The sequence below is a fragment of the Simochromis diagramma genome, unplaced genomic scaffold (assembly GCF_900408965.1).
Source record: "Simochromis diagramma unplaced genomic scaffold, fSimDia1.1 OVJJ01000463.1, whole genome shotgun sequence".
Classification (NCBI taxonomy): Eukaryota; Metazoa; Chordata; class Actinopteri; order Cichliformes; family Cichlidae; genus Simochromis; species Simochromis diagramma.
Genome location: NW_024386941.1, coordinates 3,928,369 through 3,952,296, shown reverse-complemented (window position 1 = coordinate 3,952,296; position 23,928 = coordinate 3,928,369). Strand labels below are relative to the sequence as shown.

The following is a 23,928-nucleotide window of genomic DNA, read 5'->3' as shown; positions in this document are numbered from 1 at the left end:
TAATAGACTTAAGAAAGCATGATACTTGATCTGTATGGGATAAACATATACTGGAGTAGCTCCTTTGAAAAACTATTTTTATTAATGGCACTCAGCTTCTTTTTTTTTTAATTCCCACATCTAAGCCTGACGTACGTCTTTACTGAGCTTGAGTGAAAATCCTGAGCAACAAGCATCCCACTATAATCTCATATGAATGCAAGCCACTTACATAAGTGGTGAACACAAATAGACCTATAAGGCTGCTAGCATGAAGCTTTTCAGACAGCACTTAAAGCACGCAAACATGCTGGTTTTAAGAATAATGAAAGAACTCTGGATTCACCTTTTATGTCCAATACTGGGATTGATTTGCCAAAAACTTTAAGACTCATTTCGTTGCTGCATATTTCTTGCTTAACTGAGAGACAACTCCCTAAATAAACAGATGATACAAATTTCCCTAAAGCTTCACGCAGGAGGCAGGTGCAAAGGTAACAAAGGGAGTCAAGATCAGGAAGTTATTGTAAATTTTAGTTTACAGCTCTTCTACGGGTTTTGTGTTCAGAATAAATCATTTTACTTTGTAAAACTATGAAATAAAGTTTACACAATTTCTCTGTCTATGTGCCTCAGCTGTGATTTGGGAATAAATTCTCCAGCAAGTTTAAGTGAGAAAATATCATTCACAGGGACAGAATGAATGAAACAGATGTACAATTCACTGGAGACTGCATTACTCTAAATGTGTTTTTAAAAAAAGTGCAGGGCAAACGTAAATCAGTTTAGCTTTGAAGTTTGTGATATAGGAGAGATGGAAGGAAAAGTGTAATGTGATCACCTGCCAAGAGAATATGGAAATAAATCCTTCTTGCAAGTATCCTTTAGGATACATGTTTGATTTGATAACATAACATGAAGGAGAATTTGAGCTCCCCACAATGTATGACTCCACATCCCTAAGGTCTTGGTGCTGTTGAAAAAAAAAGAGCAAAGTAGGTAAAAGGGGAGCATTTGGTAGCTGTGATGCAAAAAACACATAAAAAATAAAATTGGAGAATAATTTCTTTAACAAAAGACTGCAGCAAACCTTTATATGGCGCTTCAGTATGTATACATAATCAGAGATGAAAGCAGCATATTCTGCAGCTATGACGGGGGTGGTATTTGGTACAGGCAGGGGAAATAAGTTTAAATTAAAGAATAATATAACAAAGGAAGTGATAAAAAATGTTTAGGGAATAAATAGCCTAACATAAACAAAAATTGCTTGAACAAATGTGCTGCATTTCTCTCATCGCAAACAGTCATGTAGAATAACAGTCGGGAAGGTTTTTTTTTTATGTTATAATAAAATGCGACATTTTAAATGTGATTAAGCAGAAATATTAAGAAACATATGGCAGTTTAGTTCCCAGCTATCACGTCAAGGTGAACTGACTGAATTGTTTTTGGTTACATTAAAAAAAAAAGTTATAACATTTTTTAAATCTTATAACCTCATCAAATGGCCATTTGTTATCAGTCCAGTGCATATTGCCAGGAAGTGGCCTCCTCTTTTCATGACATTTAGCCATTTGAATGAAAGTAATGAGGAGTATGTTTCCAGTTTAATACAATAACTGTAGTTTAAGTTCTTCCAGCTGTATTTAGCTTTCATTTTGATTCAATCTTTAATTTTGCTTTTACTCTTTGTTTACGTTCAACGTCACGTCTTTGTTCTGTTAGCCACCTTTCATTTCTTTGTACCTAACTTCCAAGGAGCCAGACTTTCTTGTAATTTTTTAAGTGGTCTTAAATGATAGTTCTCCGAGCTATCTGAAGGTCCTTTAAAGTTTTTTCTTTGGACATCTGCTTCCCCCTCCCATATTTTCAGTCCAGACTTTATTGCTGAGATTTTTCATACGATTATCTTTTTCTTTTTGAAAACCTATGAATCATTTAAGTATAAAAAACCTAACTCAAGGGATGAATCCGTGCCGTGTCTAAAATTAAACAATTTTAAATTGTGTTACTGTTAATCTATCACAAACACAAATAAATCGTTGCCTTCTCTTCAGTTGAATCTATGAAAAATGCCAAAGGTAACAGTTTGACAGGCATAAAAATACTATCTTTATTCTAAAAGAGCTATTTGCCAAAATGTTGGTGTAGGTGGTGCATGGTGATGCACCTGTACTTAACAAAATTTGAGGAAACTGAACAAGTAGGGACAAAAGGTGGCAGCTGTAAAAGGCTGTCTACATAACTGAACAGTATCTGAAGGTCATGTCGTTAAGAAACAGGAAAAATATCCCTGTAACAAGATCTGACAGATACACCTGACTGTTCACTTGATCCATCTACTGTTTGCCCAAGCTTCATTAAAACATTCTCAATTGAAGGGTGGCTGTCAAGGAAAATGTTGTTATTTTTGGTTAAATCATAGTCAGAGAACAACAAACCCATACACATCGCCAATAAATTAAAAGCCTGAATAGAAAAAATCACACGCAATAAAACACTATAAGACATGGACTGGCCTCAACATTTTTCAGCCTGTATCTCAGCATTCTTGAAGCACTGTGGAAACATCTTGGCAGAGAGTGGAGCTAAAGGCAGCCAACATTCAAAGAAGAGCTTTGCAATGTCCTTCACGAAACCTGGAGAACTGTCTTAGTCCATTTTTACCTTGCTCAGCTTTTATACTTGCTTTTATACTTTTATGCTTGTGTTTTGTTTTGTTTTTTTACCCTATGTCTAAATTTTATTTTGCCGTGTTTATTATATTTTATTGCTGCTACTGTTCTTGTGTTATTGTAAGGTGACCTTGAGGGTCTTAAAGGCGCCTAAAAATGAAATGTATTATTATTATTATTATTATTATTATAGAACTATTTCTGAACACTAAAGAAATTACAAGAAAGCTTGGCTGAGAGAGTTCAAACTATGTTGCAAAAAAAAAAAATGGTCACTGAGTTTCATGATTACTGACTTATACAAAACTGATTTTGCCTTATATGCTATACTTATATATATATTATTTCTATCAGTTTTGCATGCTTTAAATTGTCATACCTAATTCCAATTTTTCTAACATAATATAAAGAAATGAACGGTAGCTTAAAACTTTTACACTCTTAGGCACCAAAATACTAGTCTGGAAAAAACATAGTCTGTGGTTTCCCTTTATCATTGCCTGCAATCAATAACTGCCTTTCAACCCTGCTAGTAGGGGATGAATCCCAGTAGTCCTATCTATGGGACTGAAAATAAAAACCACTGAATGGTCTGATAACATTATAGTGGTCAGTATATACAATATATAAAATGTTAGAATTGAAAGCAATGGGTAATTGTGAATAATTTGTTCTCTGTGCATGAAATGCATTACATTTCCTCTTCAAATGTTCTCATAAGACCACTACATTTTTCACAGACAGGACCTTAAAGTTCTGAGTATTAGGTATAAAAAGAATTCTTAGGATAATAATGAAAAGGTTGACTGCTCCCATCTAGACCTGTGATATTAATTCCATGTGGGACTGGCTCCCTATGTACAAGCCAGTGCCTAACAGACCCACTGCTGCTACACTTAACTCAACGGTGTATAAATTTATGCTTGATTTAGATGGATTACAGTTACTTTAGACAGTTTTTGTCAGTTTGAAAATAAGCAACAACAGAAAAAAAAATTGTAATATTAGGAAAAGCCTTGTTTATGGCATTGTGTCATTGATGGCAACATCAGGTACCCATAGTTTTCTGTTTTTCAAGGTTTGTGCCACGATTAAACAACCTATCAAAGTGTCCTAAACCATGACTTTCATTTATGTTAATGCTATCGTGCGTGTGTGTGAGTCCGTCTGTGTAAGGGAATAAACTAGGGATTTGCTGAAGGTCTGTGTGCTTTTGGAATAATCATCTATCTAAATACATTTCACCCATTAGAGCTTATGTAAATGTTGTTTTTCTTTTGAAGTAAATCCATGGTTAATATATTTAGCACCTAAATATTACAAATAAATTTTACTATTACTCAAATTTAAAATAAAAACAACATAGAGTAAAGAAAAGTACCTATTTAAGTATTTAAATATTCTAAAAGTCTCAATTAGAAATAATAGAGACTGAATAAGTATGAATATGTTGGTTCGAGGAGTAACAAGCTTGACAATGTTCTCTGTTCTTTGGAGAGATGTGTTGTAATGCTGAAATATTAAGCCAATTATTGGAGAAGACTAAGAGCTGTGCTCTTTGACTTGGTGACAGTATACTGCAAGTGGTGTTTCCATGGTTTCAGTTAATTCACAGTAATAATGCATCAACCTATTTTCCTCTTAAAGCACAGAATTTGAGAGCTATTAATATATTTCAATGGCCAAAAAATATGGATGCTACATAATGTACCTCCTGCTACGTGACACCAGAGGTCAAAATTTGCTATTTTTCATGAACAAAAAAAAACGGACACGTTCCCTCATTAAATGTCATGTAATTGCCAGGGAAATCAAAGCTCACACTGGTCTGTTTGCAGGAGGATCAGGTCAATACCATGATGTTGTGTGTAGGCACTCTGCTCTGGGAAATATTTCCCATTATCATCTTTACTGTAATGCACTGATGAAAGCAATAGCTTGAAATATAGAAAAGCAGTTTAGATACTCTGAAAACCCGGTTGATCTGATATCCTCGTGTTGGTGTTGTTCCCAGATCATCATACTAAATGTTGTTCCAGGATCAACATTGCAAGTGACCAATCAGAATGTTGTGACGTCATACTTTTGCGACTTCGGGAAAAACCGGCGTAAAACAAAAAACTGTACTTAAGCTGCGTGAAACCGCCTCTGTCCGCCGATCAACGGACCATGACCCTAACCCTAACCGTAACCCTTTAATAAACAGTAAGCAGAATTGATATTGTCCTTGCAACATTGGAATTTCATAAATGCACGAATGGCTTGGCGCGCAAAGGAATAACGTCACAACAATGTGATTGGTCACTTGCAATGTTGAACCTGGAACAACATTTTCATGATGGTCTGGGAACAACACCAACACGAGGATATCAGATCATCCCTGAAAACCCGGTGGACTCTATTTGTAATTTGTAATGTGGAATAATAAATGTTTGGCTACCACTCAGCTCGAATTTATGCACTACATCACCTAAGACTCCCTACTAACATGTCATTTAGCAGGTGCCTATAATGACTTAAGTGATATAAACAGAAGAGAGAAAAATATGCAAAGCGAATATAATGATGTCATGAATATATTATGATTATGACTAACTTTTGAATAATATGCATCTATCGATCATGGTTCAAATATGCACAAAGTATAAAAAACATGTCATTTACTTGATCATAATCCCCTTTTTATTTTTCATTTCTTATTTACTTTACTTAGTTATTAGTGTTCATTTCATTATTGTTGCTATTATTAGCTTGAGTGTAGCTCAAGCAATTAATACCTGTCTTAACAATAACAACAACCTAGCATCAAGAAAAAATATGCAAAATTAAATTCTTAACATGAGTGACAGGTCTTGTTAAAAAGAAAAGAAAGAAAAGTTTGATCATTATTGGTGTATATAGTAAATTTTGATGTAAAACTTCCATGACCCCTCAGCAAGGCACAGGAAACTGATCAAATATGTATCAACTTTACACCATGTTAACTCTGGTCTTATAGTGAAGAAGTGACAGTTTCAGTGTTGTGAATGTGAAAATCCCCACTGGAGCCTGTCAATCTGGGATAAATTTGACAAAGCCTTTGTAGAGCTAAGAATATCTTGAAATATTTCCTATTGCTGCTTCTCTGCTGCCATTGGCAAAAATGTAAGTAATTCAGGATCAGCCCAGTGCAGTGTTCGAGAACAATATCTTCTTGTTGTTGTTGGTTCTTTTTTTTTGACAGAAAACAGAAAAGTTGAGCACTGAGAATGGTTTAAAGTCAAACACAATTACAAGAATCATCTGTTACATCTGCACCGCACACACAGTTTTTTTTTTTTTTTATAACAGCCTTGTGATAAAATGATTTGGCTTCCATTTTCTTTTTCCTATTTTGTTACATTAAAGATAGAGACACGATAATCACATTGACTTTCAGTGTGATAATTGTCAGCATATTAATTTTTATTAATTTATCAAATAAAGGGAAAAGCAACATTGTATCTCTTCAAAGCTAAAATACCTGAATACATTTGCAAATGGTCAGTTGCTCTGTTTATCCTTAATATAAATTTTGTTTTTATGTTTTATGCTCTTTTTTTTCCTCCATCTCTCATATTACACAAGCAAACAGACACAAACAGACTGAGAAGAATGTAGTCACTCCAACAAAAGACTCCACTTCACCCAACCTCAAAAAAAAGGTTTAATGTGTTGTGGAAAGGCTTCTGTAAAAGTGCTTTTTTTTTGTTGAATGCGAACATGGATGGATGCTGATGGCAATGACGGAGAAACACCACAGTAAGCTATCCTGAGTCACGGAGGTAAGCTGAGCACAGAAACCCAATTTGCACCCAGTTTATCTGTGCTGAGATAGCTTATCTTTATGGAAAAAAGTATGTTAATGCAAGGTGAAGAGCACATAGAACAGACTGGGCACACTCTTAAAAAATGAATTCTCCTTGCCAGAGAACACATAGCTGTGCCTCATTCGAATATCTCAATCAAAACCCATTTTGAAGCGGACCATGTTCATTTACTATTTGTCATTTTGTTCACATGCTCAAGACTCCTGAGAAGCGGAGTCAAATGCCAAAAAACCATGAAGAGATGTTATTATCCACAGAACATACCCAGATACAGACTGCCTGGTGACATCAGGCATGAATGTCAGACAGAGTTTACTTGGGGCACCGTTGCACCTAGTTTTCATTATGTTTGGTTGAGCACAAGGTTACGAGCAATAATATAAGGTTACCTACAGTTTTGGTGTTATCCAGGTCGCTCACATGTACACACGCGACAGACATAAACAGACATAAACACAGGCGTTTGCCAAGTCGGATCACATTCAAAAGACACTCATTTCCCTGTCTCCGATTTATTCGCCTAGTTAAATTACCGTCATGAATCATATAAAATTACCCATACAACAATATTTGTAAATTGCCCTTAGTTTTTATGTCATAAAGGCATTGTACAAGAGCTATTCTCAAAAATCTAGATGATTTGAAATATTATTGTATTCTTATTTTTTTTAAGTTTATTTATTATTCATTTGCTTAAAAAAAATCTGTAATAAATAAGTAAATAAAGCAAGGTATGCCTTAAAATTCTCTTCATACAGTGCCTCCAAGCACACTGTAGCTATGGCTATGGAGGGTACCTTCAGATTGTAGTCTGGCAGTTCCTCGTTGAGTTATATAAAATGCTTAGAGCTCAGCATCACAGAACTGGTTGGTATGCCATCACCATAGAAAGCAATTGTGTCCAGAGGGACTACTTCTATATCCAGTTACCTCCCAAAGTGAGTGCTCAATCAGGGCTAGAACTATGAAAAAGGAACATACACTGTTTCGCCTTCCAGAAAAGTACAGATTTAAATGTTTCATCATCTCCTAAACAGTTTCACAGAGATCAATTTGTTTTTTCAAATCAACCATACATTTAAAAGAAAACCTTTTTTTATTAACGTGTCAAACTTCTGATTGGTTATGGTTTTGGTAAGGTTGCCTTGCTGTAAAATAGAAATCCTATGCTATCTTTTACACAGTGACCCTGAATTCGCAGCAAACAGGGCACTTTAACACTGACAAGCAATTTCTTTTAACCACTGGCTCAGTTTCTATATCTGACCATATAGTTTTCTCCCAGTCAAGACCACCGTTCAAAAAAAATTGCAATCAATTTTTCAAGACATCTGCCATTTGGTCAGTGTAACTGAACTGCAGCCTACACAAAACACCGTTTTCATGAACCTGCGAATGTTAACTGGATCTCTCTTTTTTTTTTCAGCACAAAAGCCTCCTACAAGTATGCGTCCGATTTGAAAAGTGACTGTCGGCAGCTTTCCACCGAGAGTCCATATGGTCTCTGTATTTATGAGGTGATGAGGCTTGCTCCTGGGGTTCAGAGTGGTCATTATCTGGGAGATGCTACAGCTCCAGTAGTTAAGGTCACCCGGTCTACACCAGATATCCTCACACTCTACCAGAACTGGAGGATACTAAATGTATAATCATCTCTGACTCCATAAAAGCAGGGTCTACCCAGACTGACCATTATATGAGCTTATTGTAGGATCCATCCTGGCTTTATATCCTGCTATTTCAGCACCATCCCAAATAGCACATCTTCACTATCATTTTTTTCTAATACCTGGACATACCTGCCTATAGTAGACAGATGGGTATCAAACACTGGAAGATGTTACCTTGAATTTTTGACACCTTTGGAATCCATTTATAAATTGAGAAAAAAATGTGCCCAATAAAATCATGCATAACACATGCCAAAACTTCAGGGATGATATTTTTGAAGCCACAGCCACGAGGGAGCTGTGACCTCAGTTAACATGTCACACTGCTGCCTTTGTAGAAATTTCTAAAATTCTCACCATTAGAGTAAGTCTGGGTACACATTTTTATGCATTTCTTTAACTGCAGCATTATGTGGAAAATATTTCTAGTGACAAGTAAGATTTTCTAGTCTGACAACAGTCTAGTATCACTTTGAAGGTGTAATTGGGAGAAAAAGCAATTTGCAATGTTCAAAGAGGTTCAAAATGACCCTACAACTATGCACACTGGGGGTTGTTAAAGTTTAGATATCACACCACAAGGTCAAATACGCTGTTGTAAATTAAAGGTCTTATGAGTAATTGATGAGAAATTATGTAGAACTGAATCAACGTATGTCCTTAAAGCCCACTTGTGTATAAATATCAGCAGGTATAGTTAACAAACCCAGGCTCTCACAGAGAACATGTAATTACTTGAATTGAATGAACTGCAAAGCACACAAAATTATTTAATTAAACTAAACTAATTGCACCCTTTATTCTTCATTTCAGTGCACATTGTAAGATCAGTGTGGCGTTATGTACAGGCTGTTACACAGTAGAATTTATCATTTCAGTTGGTATAATATTACTAAATCTAAAATACTCCAGGTCCCATACAAATGTGGCTGTTCACCCTTTTTTAAGAAGCCTAGATCAGTGATAGATAAATTTGTGGAACACTGGCCGAATCTCTGTGTTTGCCAAGCCCTCGTGCTACTGTTTGTGCCCCATAGATATAGTGAGAGTTATCTCTGTTAAACCAAATGGTTTTGTAAGTTTGCAAGTGAAAAGCATGACATTCAGTGACTTACCAGATGCAATATGTGCCATATTTTTTATATTTTGTTTAAGCCCCTGCGAAACCATGTGTTGGACCACGTGCTCCCTGACGATTTTAATGTATATGTGGTTGTAATTCAAAAAATGCCATTCACTGCTGCAGTGAATTCTGGGTAATTACAGTAAAAAAGAAGGAATGACCCTTTTGTTGTAAATGGGTATGGAATGCAAACAGATATGCTTACCTTCAGCTCTGCTGAGCTTTTACACTCAGGAGTTTAGCACCTTGAGTTTTCAGCTTCAGTCAAACTCATACTTGACCAAATGTGACTGGTTAAAACGCTTTGCCATCTGTGTAAATCTTATAGATACATACCTAAAGTAAAAAAGAGACAACTAGAATGGTAACTCTAGCGCATATCTTCCAACAAGACCAACACTCTTATGTCAGACTGCACCAGATGTTAATGGCTGCTTCCTTCGCCCATCCATGATTCACCTCTCCACCAAGTTTTGTGAAATTTGGCTGTGCAGTTTTTGCATAATGTCTGTCACAAATAAATCAACAAACAGACAATGCAGAAAGCACTTTTACATCTTCAGCTCTTGCCTTGGTGAAGGAATGATTATTCTTCCGTGTCAGAGTGAACTCCTTGGTGTGAACACACCTTCTGAATGTCACCCTCACGCCGTGGTGGTGGCGGCACAATGTGGTGACACTGTTTCCGATTCTTAAGTTAATTTTTGAACTGGCTTTTCTAATTGTACTGCTCTTCTCAATGCTGTGAAGGCTCTAATATATTCATCTGTGTCCTTTCAAATGTTAAGATCCTCAAATTTGGAAACAGATTTCCTTTTTCTTCCTTTTCCACACAAAACTACCAAAAACCAGAGTAAATCTTTGAAACACCAGTATGCTATACTACTACTCTATGTAATGGCTTAACCTGCATTTTATAATGGCAGTCACAGGAGGTGAAGGAAATAGCAGACATATACAATGACACTTCTCTCAGCCTTTTACAGTGTGCCTTCCTGCTCCACACCTTCTCTTACTTTCCCCTTCTTGCTCTAAGCTTAGCAGCTTTAAGGCTCCCCCCCCCCAGCAAAGCATGCTCTCTGGCTCTGAGCACTGGCATCTCTTGCATCGGTATGCAGCTCCCGTACACACTGCTGATCCCTCTTTATGAGGACATGAGTTTCAGTGCTTTTATCCCCCACCTTCTCTTGCAAATATGCCTGCATTCAGTATCTACACTTCAGCTTTAGAGACCTGTGGGAAGCTTTTAAAGAGGAAGTCAATAAAAGGGTATAAACATGCATGAGCTTAACTTTGTGCTTTTGGTGTCTTTATTCTAAAGTTAGATTTTCTGGATAGCATCTCACTCATGCAGATTTATAAAACAAAATAATTTCCCAGTTCTTGCACTGAAGCACAGCTAGAATTTTTAGTATTACTGTTTTTGTAAGCAAAAAAGAAAGAAAAAAGAAAAGTGTTGTTTAGCTTTAAAAGAATTAAGAGAATTATGATAATTATGCGTTTTATTTTTTAAATCAATTGGATATGTTTACCTTCAATGTTAAGATATGATTTATTGTTTGTGCGAACATTACTGGACATCATCTATACCAACAGATATATATAGTGGGCTTATAAAAGCCAGATTTAGAACAATCATATACGTATTAATTAAGTACCAAGACCTGAAAATACTTATTTATTAGATCAATTGTTTGATGCTATACCTTTTTATGTGCTAACTTTGTTTGTTTTCTCCTAATACAAACAGAAAATGCGATGTAACCAACGCATGCAGAGCTTGAAAACTGCAAATGTATGTTGCATGTTAAACTGTCTTCAGGCGGTGTATACGGCAGGGATTAGTCTACACATAAGTACTTGCAAGTTTGCTTAATAAAATAAGAAAATAAACAGGTTAGGTTGGTGCTGTTTTCTGGATGCTCTCGGGCACAAAAGCAGGCTCTTTGCTTATTTTGCATTAATAAACACACTGGGGACAAAGAATAAAATCCAAAACACATAGGAAAATGGCATAAAATATTTCCTGACATGAAGACGTTTCTAATTAAAGTCCTCTTTGTGTACTCTTTACATTGGCATCTTTTTCACCTTTTCAACTTCCTGCAAGTTTTCTCATAAATACGGAGATGTAGAAATCTGAAGAGGAGTGGAGACACCAAATTTCCTTATGACATGAATCTTTCCAGTCATCGTATGATAGCCTCTTTGATGGACAGGTGACCTGCCATCCACACCCGTCTGTATTCAGCAAAACGTTCAGAAAAAAACTCAGATAGTCTACAGCTCCTGAAACCCTGAGAGGGATTCAGCAAGCTGAGAATATAAATGGTTTTCATTTTTGTCCTGACAAATTATTACGAGCCTGTCTCACAAGTCAACAGTCTGTTCTTAGCACGTTTGCCATTTCATCTTTATTTTTTTTCCACTGTCTTTAATTTTGTACTGTGAACAAAGCATATCAAATCATGAAGCCATAAAATGCAAAACACTACCCTGGAATGAATAACTGCATTTGCCATGATTTGTTTCTTAAAAGTATATTACTTGCGAGTTGTATTCCAGCAACCTATCAAATTTCCAAAGATAGCACAACAGAGCCTCCTTTATCTGGAGCTCAGACGTCCAGTCTGACTGCTGGGGCAGTCGACTGAGGGGCCTTTATGAGCTCAGCAACCCAGCGATGCAAAATTCTACTGGCGGTGTGCAGGCGATGGGCTTTCTGAGTTAATACATTAAAATAGTTAAATAGTTAATAGCATTAAATCCTCATGGTAAAGTGAGCGCACTTATTCCAAATGCACTTAAACTCGCTGTATTCTTTTCTCTGCAAATATGTTTGGGGAGGTTTCAACTTTACTTTGTCCAGAGAAGACATATTTTTCAAGCACTATTTGAAAACAAGGTGCTTGGTGCAAGATGAAATGATCAGAAGATTAACTGCCTTGTCAACCAAAATAAATTAAAGCTGCTACTTAATAATTAATAGTTTCAGCAATTTTAAAGGAAAAAAGAAAAACATGCAGGAGGTATGCACCACTGTAAACCAATATCCTTCTATATGGTGCTGATTAGGCAGATCAAGCAATCATACATGTTTTTTACCTATAGACAATTACTTAGTTAATCAAAAAATAATTAACACAAGTAAAAAACAATTTGTATCAAAACCTATTAAAACAGATGTACATTTTCCACACAACATCATCAGTTTTGATGATGAATGAAGTGATATCTAAACTCATTACAACAAAAGACCTAATATTTTCATAAACGCCAACATTTGCCACTTCATTGTGCATTCTCTAAACCTTGTCAACAGCTGCCTACGCACCGAGAACTCATCTTACTTCCTTCAGATCAAAACTTTGTACTTGGAAAGAAAAGCTCGTGTGCACTAAACTTGCATATCAATAGTCATAGCTGCATAAAATGCGCACAGAGCCCAACAAAGGCTCCACAGCTTGTTGTCCGCCATTGTTTGCACACTCCAAAACGACCCTGACATAACTCAAAACAAGCATGGTCACTCCTGGTCAGGCTGCCAGGTGTTTGGTTGCAGTGCCATACCTCAGGCAGTCAATCATTCTCTTTGGAAGCCTCCCAAACGTTCACAGCAGAAGCAGAGAGGGACATTTATCACAGCAAACACATAATTATGTGCACAATATTTTATGGTCAACACTCAGCATTAAACGCTATCAGAACCACAACTGCTTTTGAAAGGATGTCTACTATGTTGTCAAAGGACAACAGAATGAAAGTTGACATAGCTTCTAGGTAGGAAAAACGGATTATATAGCTGGTTGGTCATATGGCGGTCATCTCTGAACAAAAAAAATATTAACTTTGTTCATAGAGACTGCAGCAAAAGGAGAAAGGGGAGATCATCACACAGGGTAAATGAGATTCACAGGCTCATCCATAGTCGGGCACAAAGCCCACTTCAACAGAGATGAGGGCCAAGAGAGATTGATAAAGGTCAACACCGCAAACTGGCATAAAATGAAGTATAGGCTTCATTTCAGGCACAATACTAAAATGTAGGGACTGTATAAACCTCTTGCAGAACACACGCCTACCACCTTCTCAGCAGCACAGCAGAAACTCATTCATCAAAGAAATCAACACTATTTTATTACATTTTCCAAAGATTTTATTCAAGTCTGTGAATTATTTTTTTAGAATATTTTTCGACCATTCCCTTTTCTCTGAAAATTGAATGTGTAGCTCACCATTAAATAGTTAGAGAGCCTTGAACTACTTAGAACAATATTAAATAAATGTCCACTAGGCTCAATTCTGCTGTTTGTTAAGGATGTTTAAACCTTTAAAGGTAAATGCATTACAACTGAATCCCAGAAACAGTGAAAACACTGCAACATTAAGACATTTGATTTTTGTTTTGTGCGTTTATTCAGTTCTGTTTACACCACAATCTCATTTTTTCTATTATGTGCTTGATAGCTACAGTGAATTGCAGGGTCAGCATCATCACCTGCACAGTAAACCTCTAGTTGTTTTATATACAATACTCAATGTGGCTGCAAATGATGATATAATATCCTCTCCCGACTGTGAAGTCTCACAGTATAAAACCTGAGATTTGTGACATAACACTTCAAATGCTCCATAGGTCCCAGCTTTAGCGGGAAGTGGGAAATGTTTTGACTCATCTGTCTGAAACCATAGGAATATATGTAAATTCTGTTTTATATCGGATACCCCTTTAAAATGTGTGAACACGGGCACCTCTTCAGGAAGGCAGCGACTGATGTAAGCACTGCTTTTACCTATTTTCAGTGTGACCAACTGTGGCATTAGTCTTATCATGAGTATCTTGGACTAGGCTCCTTGGCAAGTAGAAAAATCTCTTAACCTTTTTCGTTTAAATACAGGTCAAAATAATCTTTAATAGTGTAATTGCCCTTTCAGTCTATCAGCTTCATTGCTGAGCTTATACCCACTCAGAGGGGGCATGGTGTGTAAAAGTGCTATGACAAAGAGCTTGGCAAAGAGAGACTGACAGCACGCAGAATATAGTTGAGGCAGTGAGCTGCTAATCTTAAAGCCCCTTCCCCACTTGTCTGAGCACATTTGCCTCTGGCTTGAGGCTTATCCCTACAGATGTATATCTGTCAACAGAAAGCAAGCAGGGCAGCAGTGGCTCTTTTGGAGCACATTTGTCCCCTTTACTGGATTACCATTTGCAGTGGCATAAAGCACAGCATCAGAGCCAGCACTTGGCAGCTGGGAGACAATCTGCAGGGATAAGCTAACCCTCAGTAGTGGTGAACGGGTATCCGTGAATGTAAACCACCTTCCTCTGCCATACCTCGCCTTCAGCTCAGCCAGCTTATTCCTGCTGACTGATTATTCCAACCCACAGGAGATGCTCCCATGCATACGCTCACAGGTTCCCTGTGTGTGACATTTAGGGCTTTACTTTTGCCTGGGTCGAATATGTATTTTTTCAAGAGATTTTAAATACACTTCAGTCCATGCTGGAACAAAACTCCATGCTCAGAAAAAGAAAAAAGGGGGAAAAAAAGAAATAAGAAGTGGTGCACCGACTGCCATCCTATATTACACTCAAAATGATAAATCAGCAGGCAGGACAGTTATTGATATCTATGTTGTAGCAGTGAAAGCTGCTGTTGGAATCAAACATTCTAACGGAAGAAATAACCACACTCCTCACAGCATCCTATAATAGGACACAATATCGTTTCCCCAGACAACTGCAGGGCTATACACGAAAGCAAAAAGCAGAGCCTTTGACGCTTGATTGAATCATATCCTCCGAAATTCATTTGCTTAGAATTTTGCTTTATACTTTGGGAACTGTTTGCATTATTTTTATCTTAGTGCAAGCAAAGTTGTTAGAGGTGGGAGTCTTGCGCACTGACCAACAATAGTAAATGAACTGAATTTTTGTTATTTTGCTTGTGTTTGAAATTTTTCATATTGGTGGGTGCAAATGAAAACATATGAAGCCTGTCAAATGATTAATGTTATATAATTTTTGCATAATTATTAAGACAAATAAATTATATTTTCAGAAAATCTAGTGAAACAGAATAGAAAAAAAACATTACTAAAGTTGAGAAACGAAATTAATAAATGTTGTTTCAGGCCTGTTTATGGGGGTGGGAGTGGGGTACTATAGGTAACCAATGGGCAGTCTTTGTGATCAAGTCTAGTGTTGTACAGATGAAACAATAAGACTGTATGTATATAAACAATCAACAGAACCACCATGATACATATAACAGCCAGTGGCCAGTGAAGCCTGTCCTCTAAGCCTCAAACCAAACATTTTAGTCATCAGCATTATCATGAGCCTTCAGTATTCCAGTGCACTTTCAATCCTACTGTAGGCACAGCCTAAAGCATACCCTAATTTATCTTCTATTTGACTCAAATTGGTCATATCATAATTTACAAAATGACTGGCATTCTTTAGTAAATAAGGCTTGCAATAACAGATGAGACCATAAGAGTATTTTCCTTCTTTTAGCAACCAGAGGAGTCACCTCCTGCGTCAGGGTGGCAACCTGTCACAAGATTTTCAGAAAAATTGACCTCTGACCCTTAACCTTGAGGTTAAGGTCACTGAGATTTTTAGTAGATACACCTATGGTATCAAATTAAAACTCCTACATTGCTTCGTTCATGCTTGGATGTCCATGTCGCCCGCCCGATCAGCCTTTTTACGGCCGAGGGGTAAAGAATTAAACCCTCATCCCATAAAGAATTACAAATCCCAACCAAGTGACCTATAACCTTTTCAAATTCAATCCTTCGCATAATTTCAATGTTGTAATCATTTTGAAGGAGGGGGGGTTGTGTTGTGTGTTGTATGGTTTCTGCAGTTTTGCGCTCACTAAGCAAGCTGACATTTGCAGGTTTAAAATTTTCTATAGTAACAACGACCTCCAACAATGTCAGTGTCAATGTTTCAGTTTAGAACTGTGGATAGAGTACTTATATTCCACAAAGTTGTGAATAAAACAGTATTTTCTTAGGAAAAAGTTGATATCATACAGACTTGTGGTTTCTATAGGAGCACATACCATCAGTGTCAAAGCTCATAGTAAGTCTACTTTGGATGGTTACATGGCTATGGCTCATAATGGAAATCCATATGGAGAATGTGAATTGGATTTTTACCTCCAGAAGCTCACTATATTGCTCACAAATAAGAAACCTTTAACACAGCTCTTAACTCTTAACTTCACCAATGGGTAAAGGAGCTATCAAAGACTTTACAAGGCACTTTTGCATTTTTAATGACTAGCCTCAATTCCCTCACTAATCAGGGAAAAGATTTTTCCTGTACATTATGAAGGAATTATTCATCCTCAATCACCTTGTCTCTTTTTATCTGTAGTTTTGATAACTGTCATTTTGATAGCGGATAAAATGCATGAATAAATAAACACTTTCATTTATTTTCTGCTTTGCCCTCATTAAGCCCCCAACCCAATTTTCACCTCCCATCACACAGACACACACACACAATGGTCAAACACATACCAACGTCACCTGGAGGGGTGTACTTGCCCAAATGTCTTACAAGATAAGAAATGATGAAAGACTCGGTGCTCAAACAAAAGAAAAGTTCCCTTGGTGGTATGGGAGCTTTTTGGGCTCTGTATGAAAGAAAGTGATGAAACACTTGAGAAGAGGGAATGTCAGACCGAACCAGAGAAGCTGTGGCCAACAAGGAAATGTGAAGATCATAAGACCTACAGTACATCTATGACACAATCAGCCCAAGGTCTGCAAAGTGGCTAAGCATGGCGACGCCACATGGCTAATTAGCATTAGCCTGCCATCTTACCTGCCTCTGATGAGTCTGTCTTTATTTGCTGGCTTTGGGAAATATACAGTGATACACCATTATCGCTACGTAGGTTAACACCAGTGCAGATACAGTATGGGAACAACACCATCATTGTCACACCCAAAGCAGGAGAACAAGGCAGGCCCTCTAATAAAGGGTGCGCCATACACTCTTTATATCTATCTGCCATAGAAGCATTTTAAACATTTGGGCAGTACAGCAGTTTATGGGCTGCAGCCATAAATAAGCCCAGCAATGAATTTAGGCAAATTCTAATAGTGTAGTTGTTCCTAGAAGGATGAGTCTGCATGAAATAACTCTCAGCATTACAGAGCATGAACAGAGCTGCTGAGGCTGAAGTCGTCTACAGAATCACTGCAGTGTGTGATGCGGAGCACTGCAATTTAACTGTCGATTAGGCTGTGATCACACAGAAAATGCTGCACCTTATTGCTTACACTGAGGAGGTTATGTTTTCAGTCCCATTTGTTTATTTGTCTGTTACAGGCTATGATATTGCAAAAACTGTTCAGTGAAATTTGTTAAATGGGTAAGCAATGAATGAGTGTAGCATCAGTTTTCTATGCACGCCAGATTTCTGTGTACAAGTATATCAGGATTTCATTTAAGAATTAGCAAAACCAGATAGGAAATTCTGTAAATATCTGCCACAAACTACTGCTACAAACCAATTTTAAAAAATCCTGGCACATGTATCTTGTAATTGTCCACCTGTGTGTATTTTGCATGAAATCATTTTTCAATGCATTTTGTTTTTTAAAATCTGGCTATTTAAATAACAAATTTGGGTGACTGTGCAGCCCAGAATGTACCCTGTCTTTTCTAGTTGTGTTGATTTCATTTGTTTCTCAACTTCTTACATTTCCACTAAGACAGAACTTTAGGTTTTAGCGTCCTGGGGCACAGGCCTGGGCATTGGATGCATCTAAGTCTAACCTAAGTCTCATAGCATCAATATTTAAGAAGCCCTTGAAGTGGGCACTGTCAGAGCTCTTGGGCAAGATGAGAAAACTCTCTGTGCCCTGTTCTCTGCCTATTCATTACCCCAAATCTGATGCAAAGTGGGCTGTGAAAAGCATACTTTTTTTGCGGCTCTCTGAAATTACCAAGTAGTGAAATTAGAAACGAGTCCATTAATTCAGTCCTGTCTCCTAAAAGTCAGGTTCTCATTCATGAAAACAACATTCTTAATTTCATTTTGGGGGAGATATATTTTCCCAGAAAGCCACCGAAAGTATGTCTGTCTCCTGAAAAGGTAAGGGTACACTGAGTCTACAAACTAAGTATTCAATCAAATTGTTTCTACTATCTAAAAGTAAGCGCTTCCACAATAGAGGTAGGTAAACTTTAAAAGAGAGGGAAAAGTCAGCATTTGGGAGATTGGTCAGCAGGGGATACAAATACAGCCAAGTTTTTGACAAGGAGACTGAAAAATGAGACTTGAATCTTGGACCATTTTTCAAAGTTTCACTTTCTTGCTGTGAAGTTAAGTATACACAAAGAAACATTTTGGTTAGAGATAGCCACATAACATTTTGGTTTGGGTAAAAACAAACCCTTTTATAACTTTCACCACATGAGAAAAGCTCCATTTTTGGAACAGGTAGCCATGCTATCATTTTTAAAGGTGAGACACCGGCGCATTTTACATGCACTTGTTCACATCGCCACTAGAGGCTAGGCAACTTTAAAAATTTACTATAGGTTGTAAAAATGGATTCCATATCTATGTAATTGTTTTCTGTGGGAGTGGTTTTCAATATTAAGAAGCTGCTTCTTTATTCACAAGGGGTCGCCACAGCAGATGGATGCACATTTGATTTGGCAGATTTTTACACCAGATGCCTTTCCTGACGTAAGGGCATCCAGGGATTTGTGTATACGCCTGGTCTCAAACCAAGGAATTTTCACGTTGGATGAATGTGCTAACTACAAGATTTTAGAGTGATTGTCAGTACTGCATGGTTAAAAAAAAATCTACAAAATCCAGACTGAGAGTAGAAGGTGGATACCTTTGTTTATGACAGAAGTGTACCTGATTAATTGCTGGAAAATGTCAAAGGGATATATGTGCCATTTCAGAAAAAAATAATCTGTGAAATTGCATCTAACCCTTAAACTGCAAATGTATTTTGGAGGAAAGAGAGAGTTCAATGATTAGTCAAGCTAATTGGTGTCCACTGTGTAAACAAACCACCATTAACCTGCAACACAAACATTTTTTAATACTCATAAATTGAGCATCAGCACAGGCTTACACTAACTACAAGGAGTTTTCCATGTATCCCAATAATTACAATTCACATCGTTCTTTTCCAAAGCATACCATAGGTTTTTAGACCAAGTACTTTTTTCTACCAATGAACCCTTTTTTATTTATTTCAATATAGCTTTGAAAATCTTCTTCAAAAATATTTAATATGCTTCAGAAAGTAAATCTGGGACACAGAGTTTTAAGTCCACTTATGTGTTCTTGTAAGGCTCTGTAAGCAAGGACTATTTGATAAACTCTTCCATTTGGATGTTTGCAGAGTCTTTTTCACCTCCTTTAAAAACATGACTGATAGTTATATTTACAGGTAAATACATTTCCTACAACACAGCTTATAAAAGCAATGCTTTCAATCTCAATGCTCAGACTGAATGCACTATTAAAGCTACGTTTTCCCAGTGGTTGGTGTTGCAATACCAGGCAGCATTTAAAACAAAAATCAAGTTTTGTGTGTCAGCAAATTAAGTTTCAAACTACACTGACTTGAACTGATGAAAAGGGTTGCAGAGACAATGGAAAGTCAGCTAAAAAGGCATGCTTTTTTAAAAAGAACACTTTAAATAAGCAGTTATGTAACATTACACAGTTTATAGTTAATGGACTCCAAAGCATGCTAAATCACGCATGGTCATTTAACTCGAATTCGTATTCCTCTTCAGTGGGGTCACATTTAAGGCAACATGGCGGGAAGTGGAAGTGGCTGTATGTATGATTAGATCACAGCTGTACACACCTCATAATGGAATTTCAATTTCCACAGCTCAGTGAGATCAGGTAAAAGTGTTGGACAAAATCCTGCTGAAGGAAAGGACAGCAAGAATAGCACAAGGAAACGTGCATCGGGGCAAAGTAAATAAGTATTTTTGCAATTTAAAGATACATTTCAAGTCAAACTTACACGATTTTTCACCATTAGGCTGTCCAGTAAAGTGATCCAACTACGTAGTTTATTGAACACATAACAGTCATGAGAGAAAAAGGCTATTTAACAGTAACATGATCTGATACTGGAAAAACTGATTCATTTGAGAACTGATTTTTAATTCAATGATGTGATGTGCAAGTAAGCCTGACACATATATTATTGTTTAAAGGTGCTCTAATGATCTGATGGTCTGTGGTGGTTGTGGCATCATTCATGGAGGCCGAGTTAATGTGATGAGGATGATCATAGGTCATTCTCGTTGTTATTATCAGCACAGTGTACTGAATCAGCACTGGCAATGTCATCAATGTCATGTGGGACAACACGTTATTAAACTGAGGAAGACGGGGATATAACTGCTTAGATATGGTAGTTTCTCATATGAAGCCCCTTGACAGCACCCCCCACCACCGCCACCCCTTCCGGTAGGCGTTATGCGCACTGGTCGCCTATAGGGCGGTGGCTGCGCAAGCATGTCCAAGAGCGGGACAGTCTGTGGGGAGTTGGGGACTCGTCATGAGGCGACGACGATCCCTGGCTGCAGAGAAGCGTCATGCATGCAACCTTACCTGCGTCCCCAGCCGCCCAACTCTGAATGAGTAACTACATGGCTTGTGCCTCCTAAAGAATCCCTCCTAAAACACACACACACAAGCACACACGCAAGGCACTGTTCTCGCTACATTTAACAGAGCTACATTTAACGAACGCTTAACGGAAATGTAGTCTTTGCCACATCGAAGACTTGTTATCACCTTTGTGAATTCAGTCATTTAAAGTCATGTGTGGAATGATTCAAAATGCCCAAACAAACGCGATGGCGTGACTTTATCGTGATCCGCTCAATGACACCGGACTCACAGGGAAGAAGACACACGCCACCGGTTACTGTAACACTCTTCTTTCTTTTTTCTCTTTTTTGGTCTTGCTCTGTCAGTTTCAGTGGGCATAGCCTAAACGGATGAACCAAGCAACCATGCGCGACAATAATCGACTCATCCGCAGCACGGTGTTTTATCTGTCACTTAATCCCGGAGGGAGTGCAATATATAAGTTGTCGCCGATGCAAAAACTTGTGCAGCCGCATTCTGCTTCTCATTGCGCCGCACAATTCAACTTCCAGGCATTCCAGCACACTCGGCTCTGACAGTGAACAACGACAGCTCGTCCTGCGCCCAAAACTGCTGCGCAAACACATCGTTTTATGGGAAAATCAACTCTCCCCTCACCGAATACTTGCACTCACGTGTGACATGATCACATATGATCTTTACACTTCACGCACCCACCACCTCCCCGCACACCACGCCCGTCTACACAGCAACATCCAGTGCTCACCTTTAAAGACGCTTGCACAGAGGCTGTAAAGGATGAACATCAAGTACTGCTTGACAATCATATTCTTCTCTTTTCCTTCGCAATTCTACGTCAACACTCCACTCGCGTTTGACTCTTTTTATTCTGTCTTTATCTCTTCTCTCGTCAAGGTGGACTTATCCAGGTGAACGGCGCAGTTTCTGACTGACCGGAGTTACATTGATGAACTCTTGCCTTTTTCTGAGGAGTCCCTGTGTATTTTTCGCAGATCAGGGGGCAGTGATCACTGTAGTGAAGCAGGACGGCAGAGATGCTCGTCGGCAAAGTGCAGATCCTGCCTCCCTTTATTGCCTTTCTCTTTGACTCGCTGCAGAGAGCAAGAGTCCCGCCCACGCTTTTTGACTAATGAAGACGCTTCACCAATGGAGAACACCTAGAAATAGTTCTGATCTCCGGTACACTGTCGAAACAATTACGCCGTGGAGCACAGTTACTTTGATACATCAGTTTCTAGAAGGGACCTCGGTAGTCATGTGACAAGTTTTTTGTTTTTTTGTTAATCTCATCATTTTCTAAACACCAAAGCAGAACAATAGGCCTCTGCAGGAATATGATTATAGTTTACGCATATGGGGAAAAATATAAGGATCCAGTCCTGGCCATCACATCACCGAGCCTCCATAATGCTCTGAAGTGGAGGATCCTTGCTCTCTGTTTAGTGTCAGTAGACTGAACTGAAAAAGTGCAAAAACCACCACGCCAGAGATTTAATGCATGAAAATATGCCCACAGCTAGCAGAGCTAATTTAACAATTTTAGACAGTTCTAAACAGCTACCCTAGAGCCATAAAAGCTTTATGAGCAGCCAAACAAGCTCTGTTGTCAATACCAGAGGACTCGAAATAACTGCCACTGCGACACATATTATCACTTGAAAAAAGTTTTACAGCTTAAAGAGCACCGTGTGGCAACAACAGAAACACGTGCCCATGTTGTGTGAAAATGCATTTGCTTTTGCAGAGTTTGTGACCTGGTGTCTGGGTGCATGTCGGGTGTCAGGGCGCAGGCACGAGGGAGGTTAATGGGCACCCGGACATCCCTCATCCTTCAAAGGTTCCCTACGAGAGGTGCAGAGAAATGAGTGTGACCATCCCTAAAGACAGAGGTGTGAGGAAACGGCAGCTCCAGCCAGGGATCGTTTTCTAAGCCGACGGCGAGGATTTTACACATGGTTTAACATGCTGCTGGGCGAATTTGGTTCAATTTTGCACAGTGCTCTTCTACGCCACTCCCACTTCAAATCAAATTGCTGACCTGGCTGTACCACCTGAGAAAGATGTGGCATAGCCCCCAATTTTAAACCAATTGCTTTTCCTTTTGCAGTATGAATCACTGGAAATAATACAGGAAGCTCCACCGTTCATTCTCTAATCAGTCATTTGGATCACTCATTGTCATTGCAAACCAGAAGTTAAACAGTGTTTTCCAGCTTATTGTGGTTATTGTAAGTTTTCATTCTGAATAGCTAAAATGGGGGAGGGGGGGGGTTCTTTGTGCTCTCATTTTGTTTTGTATGCTGATGCCTTTAGCCTTTTAACTTAGAGCCATTCACATCTCTAATCCCTGGGGAATCACTGATGCCTTTCTGAACTGTAAACCTTGAAGGACTGAGTGCTCTTGTGTGACATACATTCTCTGTACAACTCACTTATAATTCAGAGCAGACCTATACAATTACCATGAGGATGGTGGTAAAGAATCAATCCCGTGAGTCCTGAAGGTCAGTTCCTCGTCATTTCATTAGATCCTTGAGAGTAGAATTCTACTCATGCACCTTTTCAACGGCAAGGATTTATTGACCATGTGAGTTCAGCAGAAAAGCACACGGTGCTGACACAGATCTGTAATGCAGAGGAGCATGTTCCCCTTTGTATTTATCTCCCGGGCATTATATTGCATAGCATTCTTTGATTTGTACCATTTAAAATGCCCCGTTGTGTTTGTACCGTCAGATTTAACAAGGTCACCAGCGTACACTTGAGAATTCCAAGTACCTGTTAAGACACAACACACTTTTTCCCCCCTTTTGTGTTGTTTAATGTTCAAGACTGCAAAGTCCACAAGAGATATTAAAACCAGGGAGAAGAAAGTTTAGGCCAAGATGAATTACAGTGTTTGCATGAACCTGCCACTGATAACAGTGATCTCACTGACTGAAAAGCAACCAATCCAGATGCAGTATACAC

The 23,928-nt window shown here is 38.2% G+C and overlaps 1 protein-coding gene across 5 annotated transcripts in view; it reads right to left on the bottom strand.

Moving 5' to 3' along the window:
- The window catches only part of cadm2b (cell adhesion molecule 2b), a 148,095-nt gene extending 125,798 nt beyond the window's left edge, over positions 1–22,297 (bottom strand). For 3 of the 5 annotated variants that reach the window (XM_040037538.1, XM_040037539.1, XM_040037540.1), the window contains exon 1: positions 21,704–22,297. In XM_040037538.1, coding sequence (XP_039893472.1) covers positions 21,704–21,764 — 61 coding nt within the window. In that variant the 5' untranslated portion in view covers positions 21,765–22,297. The remainder of the gene's footprint in view (positions 1–21,703) is intronic. The other 2 variants (XM_040037541.1, XM_040037542.1) reach the window with 2 other exon arrangements.
- Positions 22,298–23,928: the final 1,631 nt, after the last annotated feature.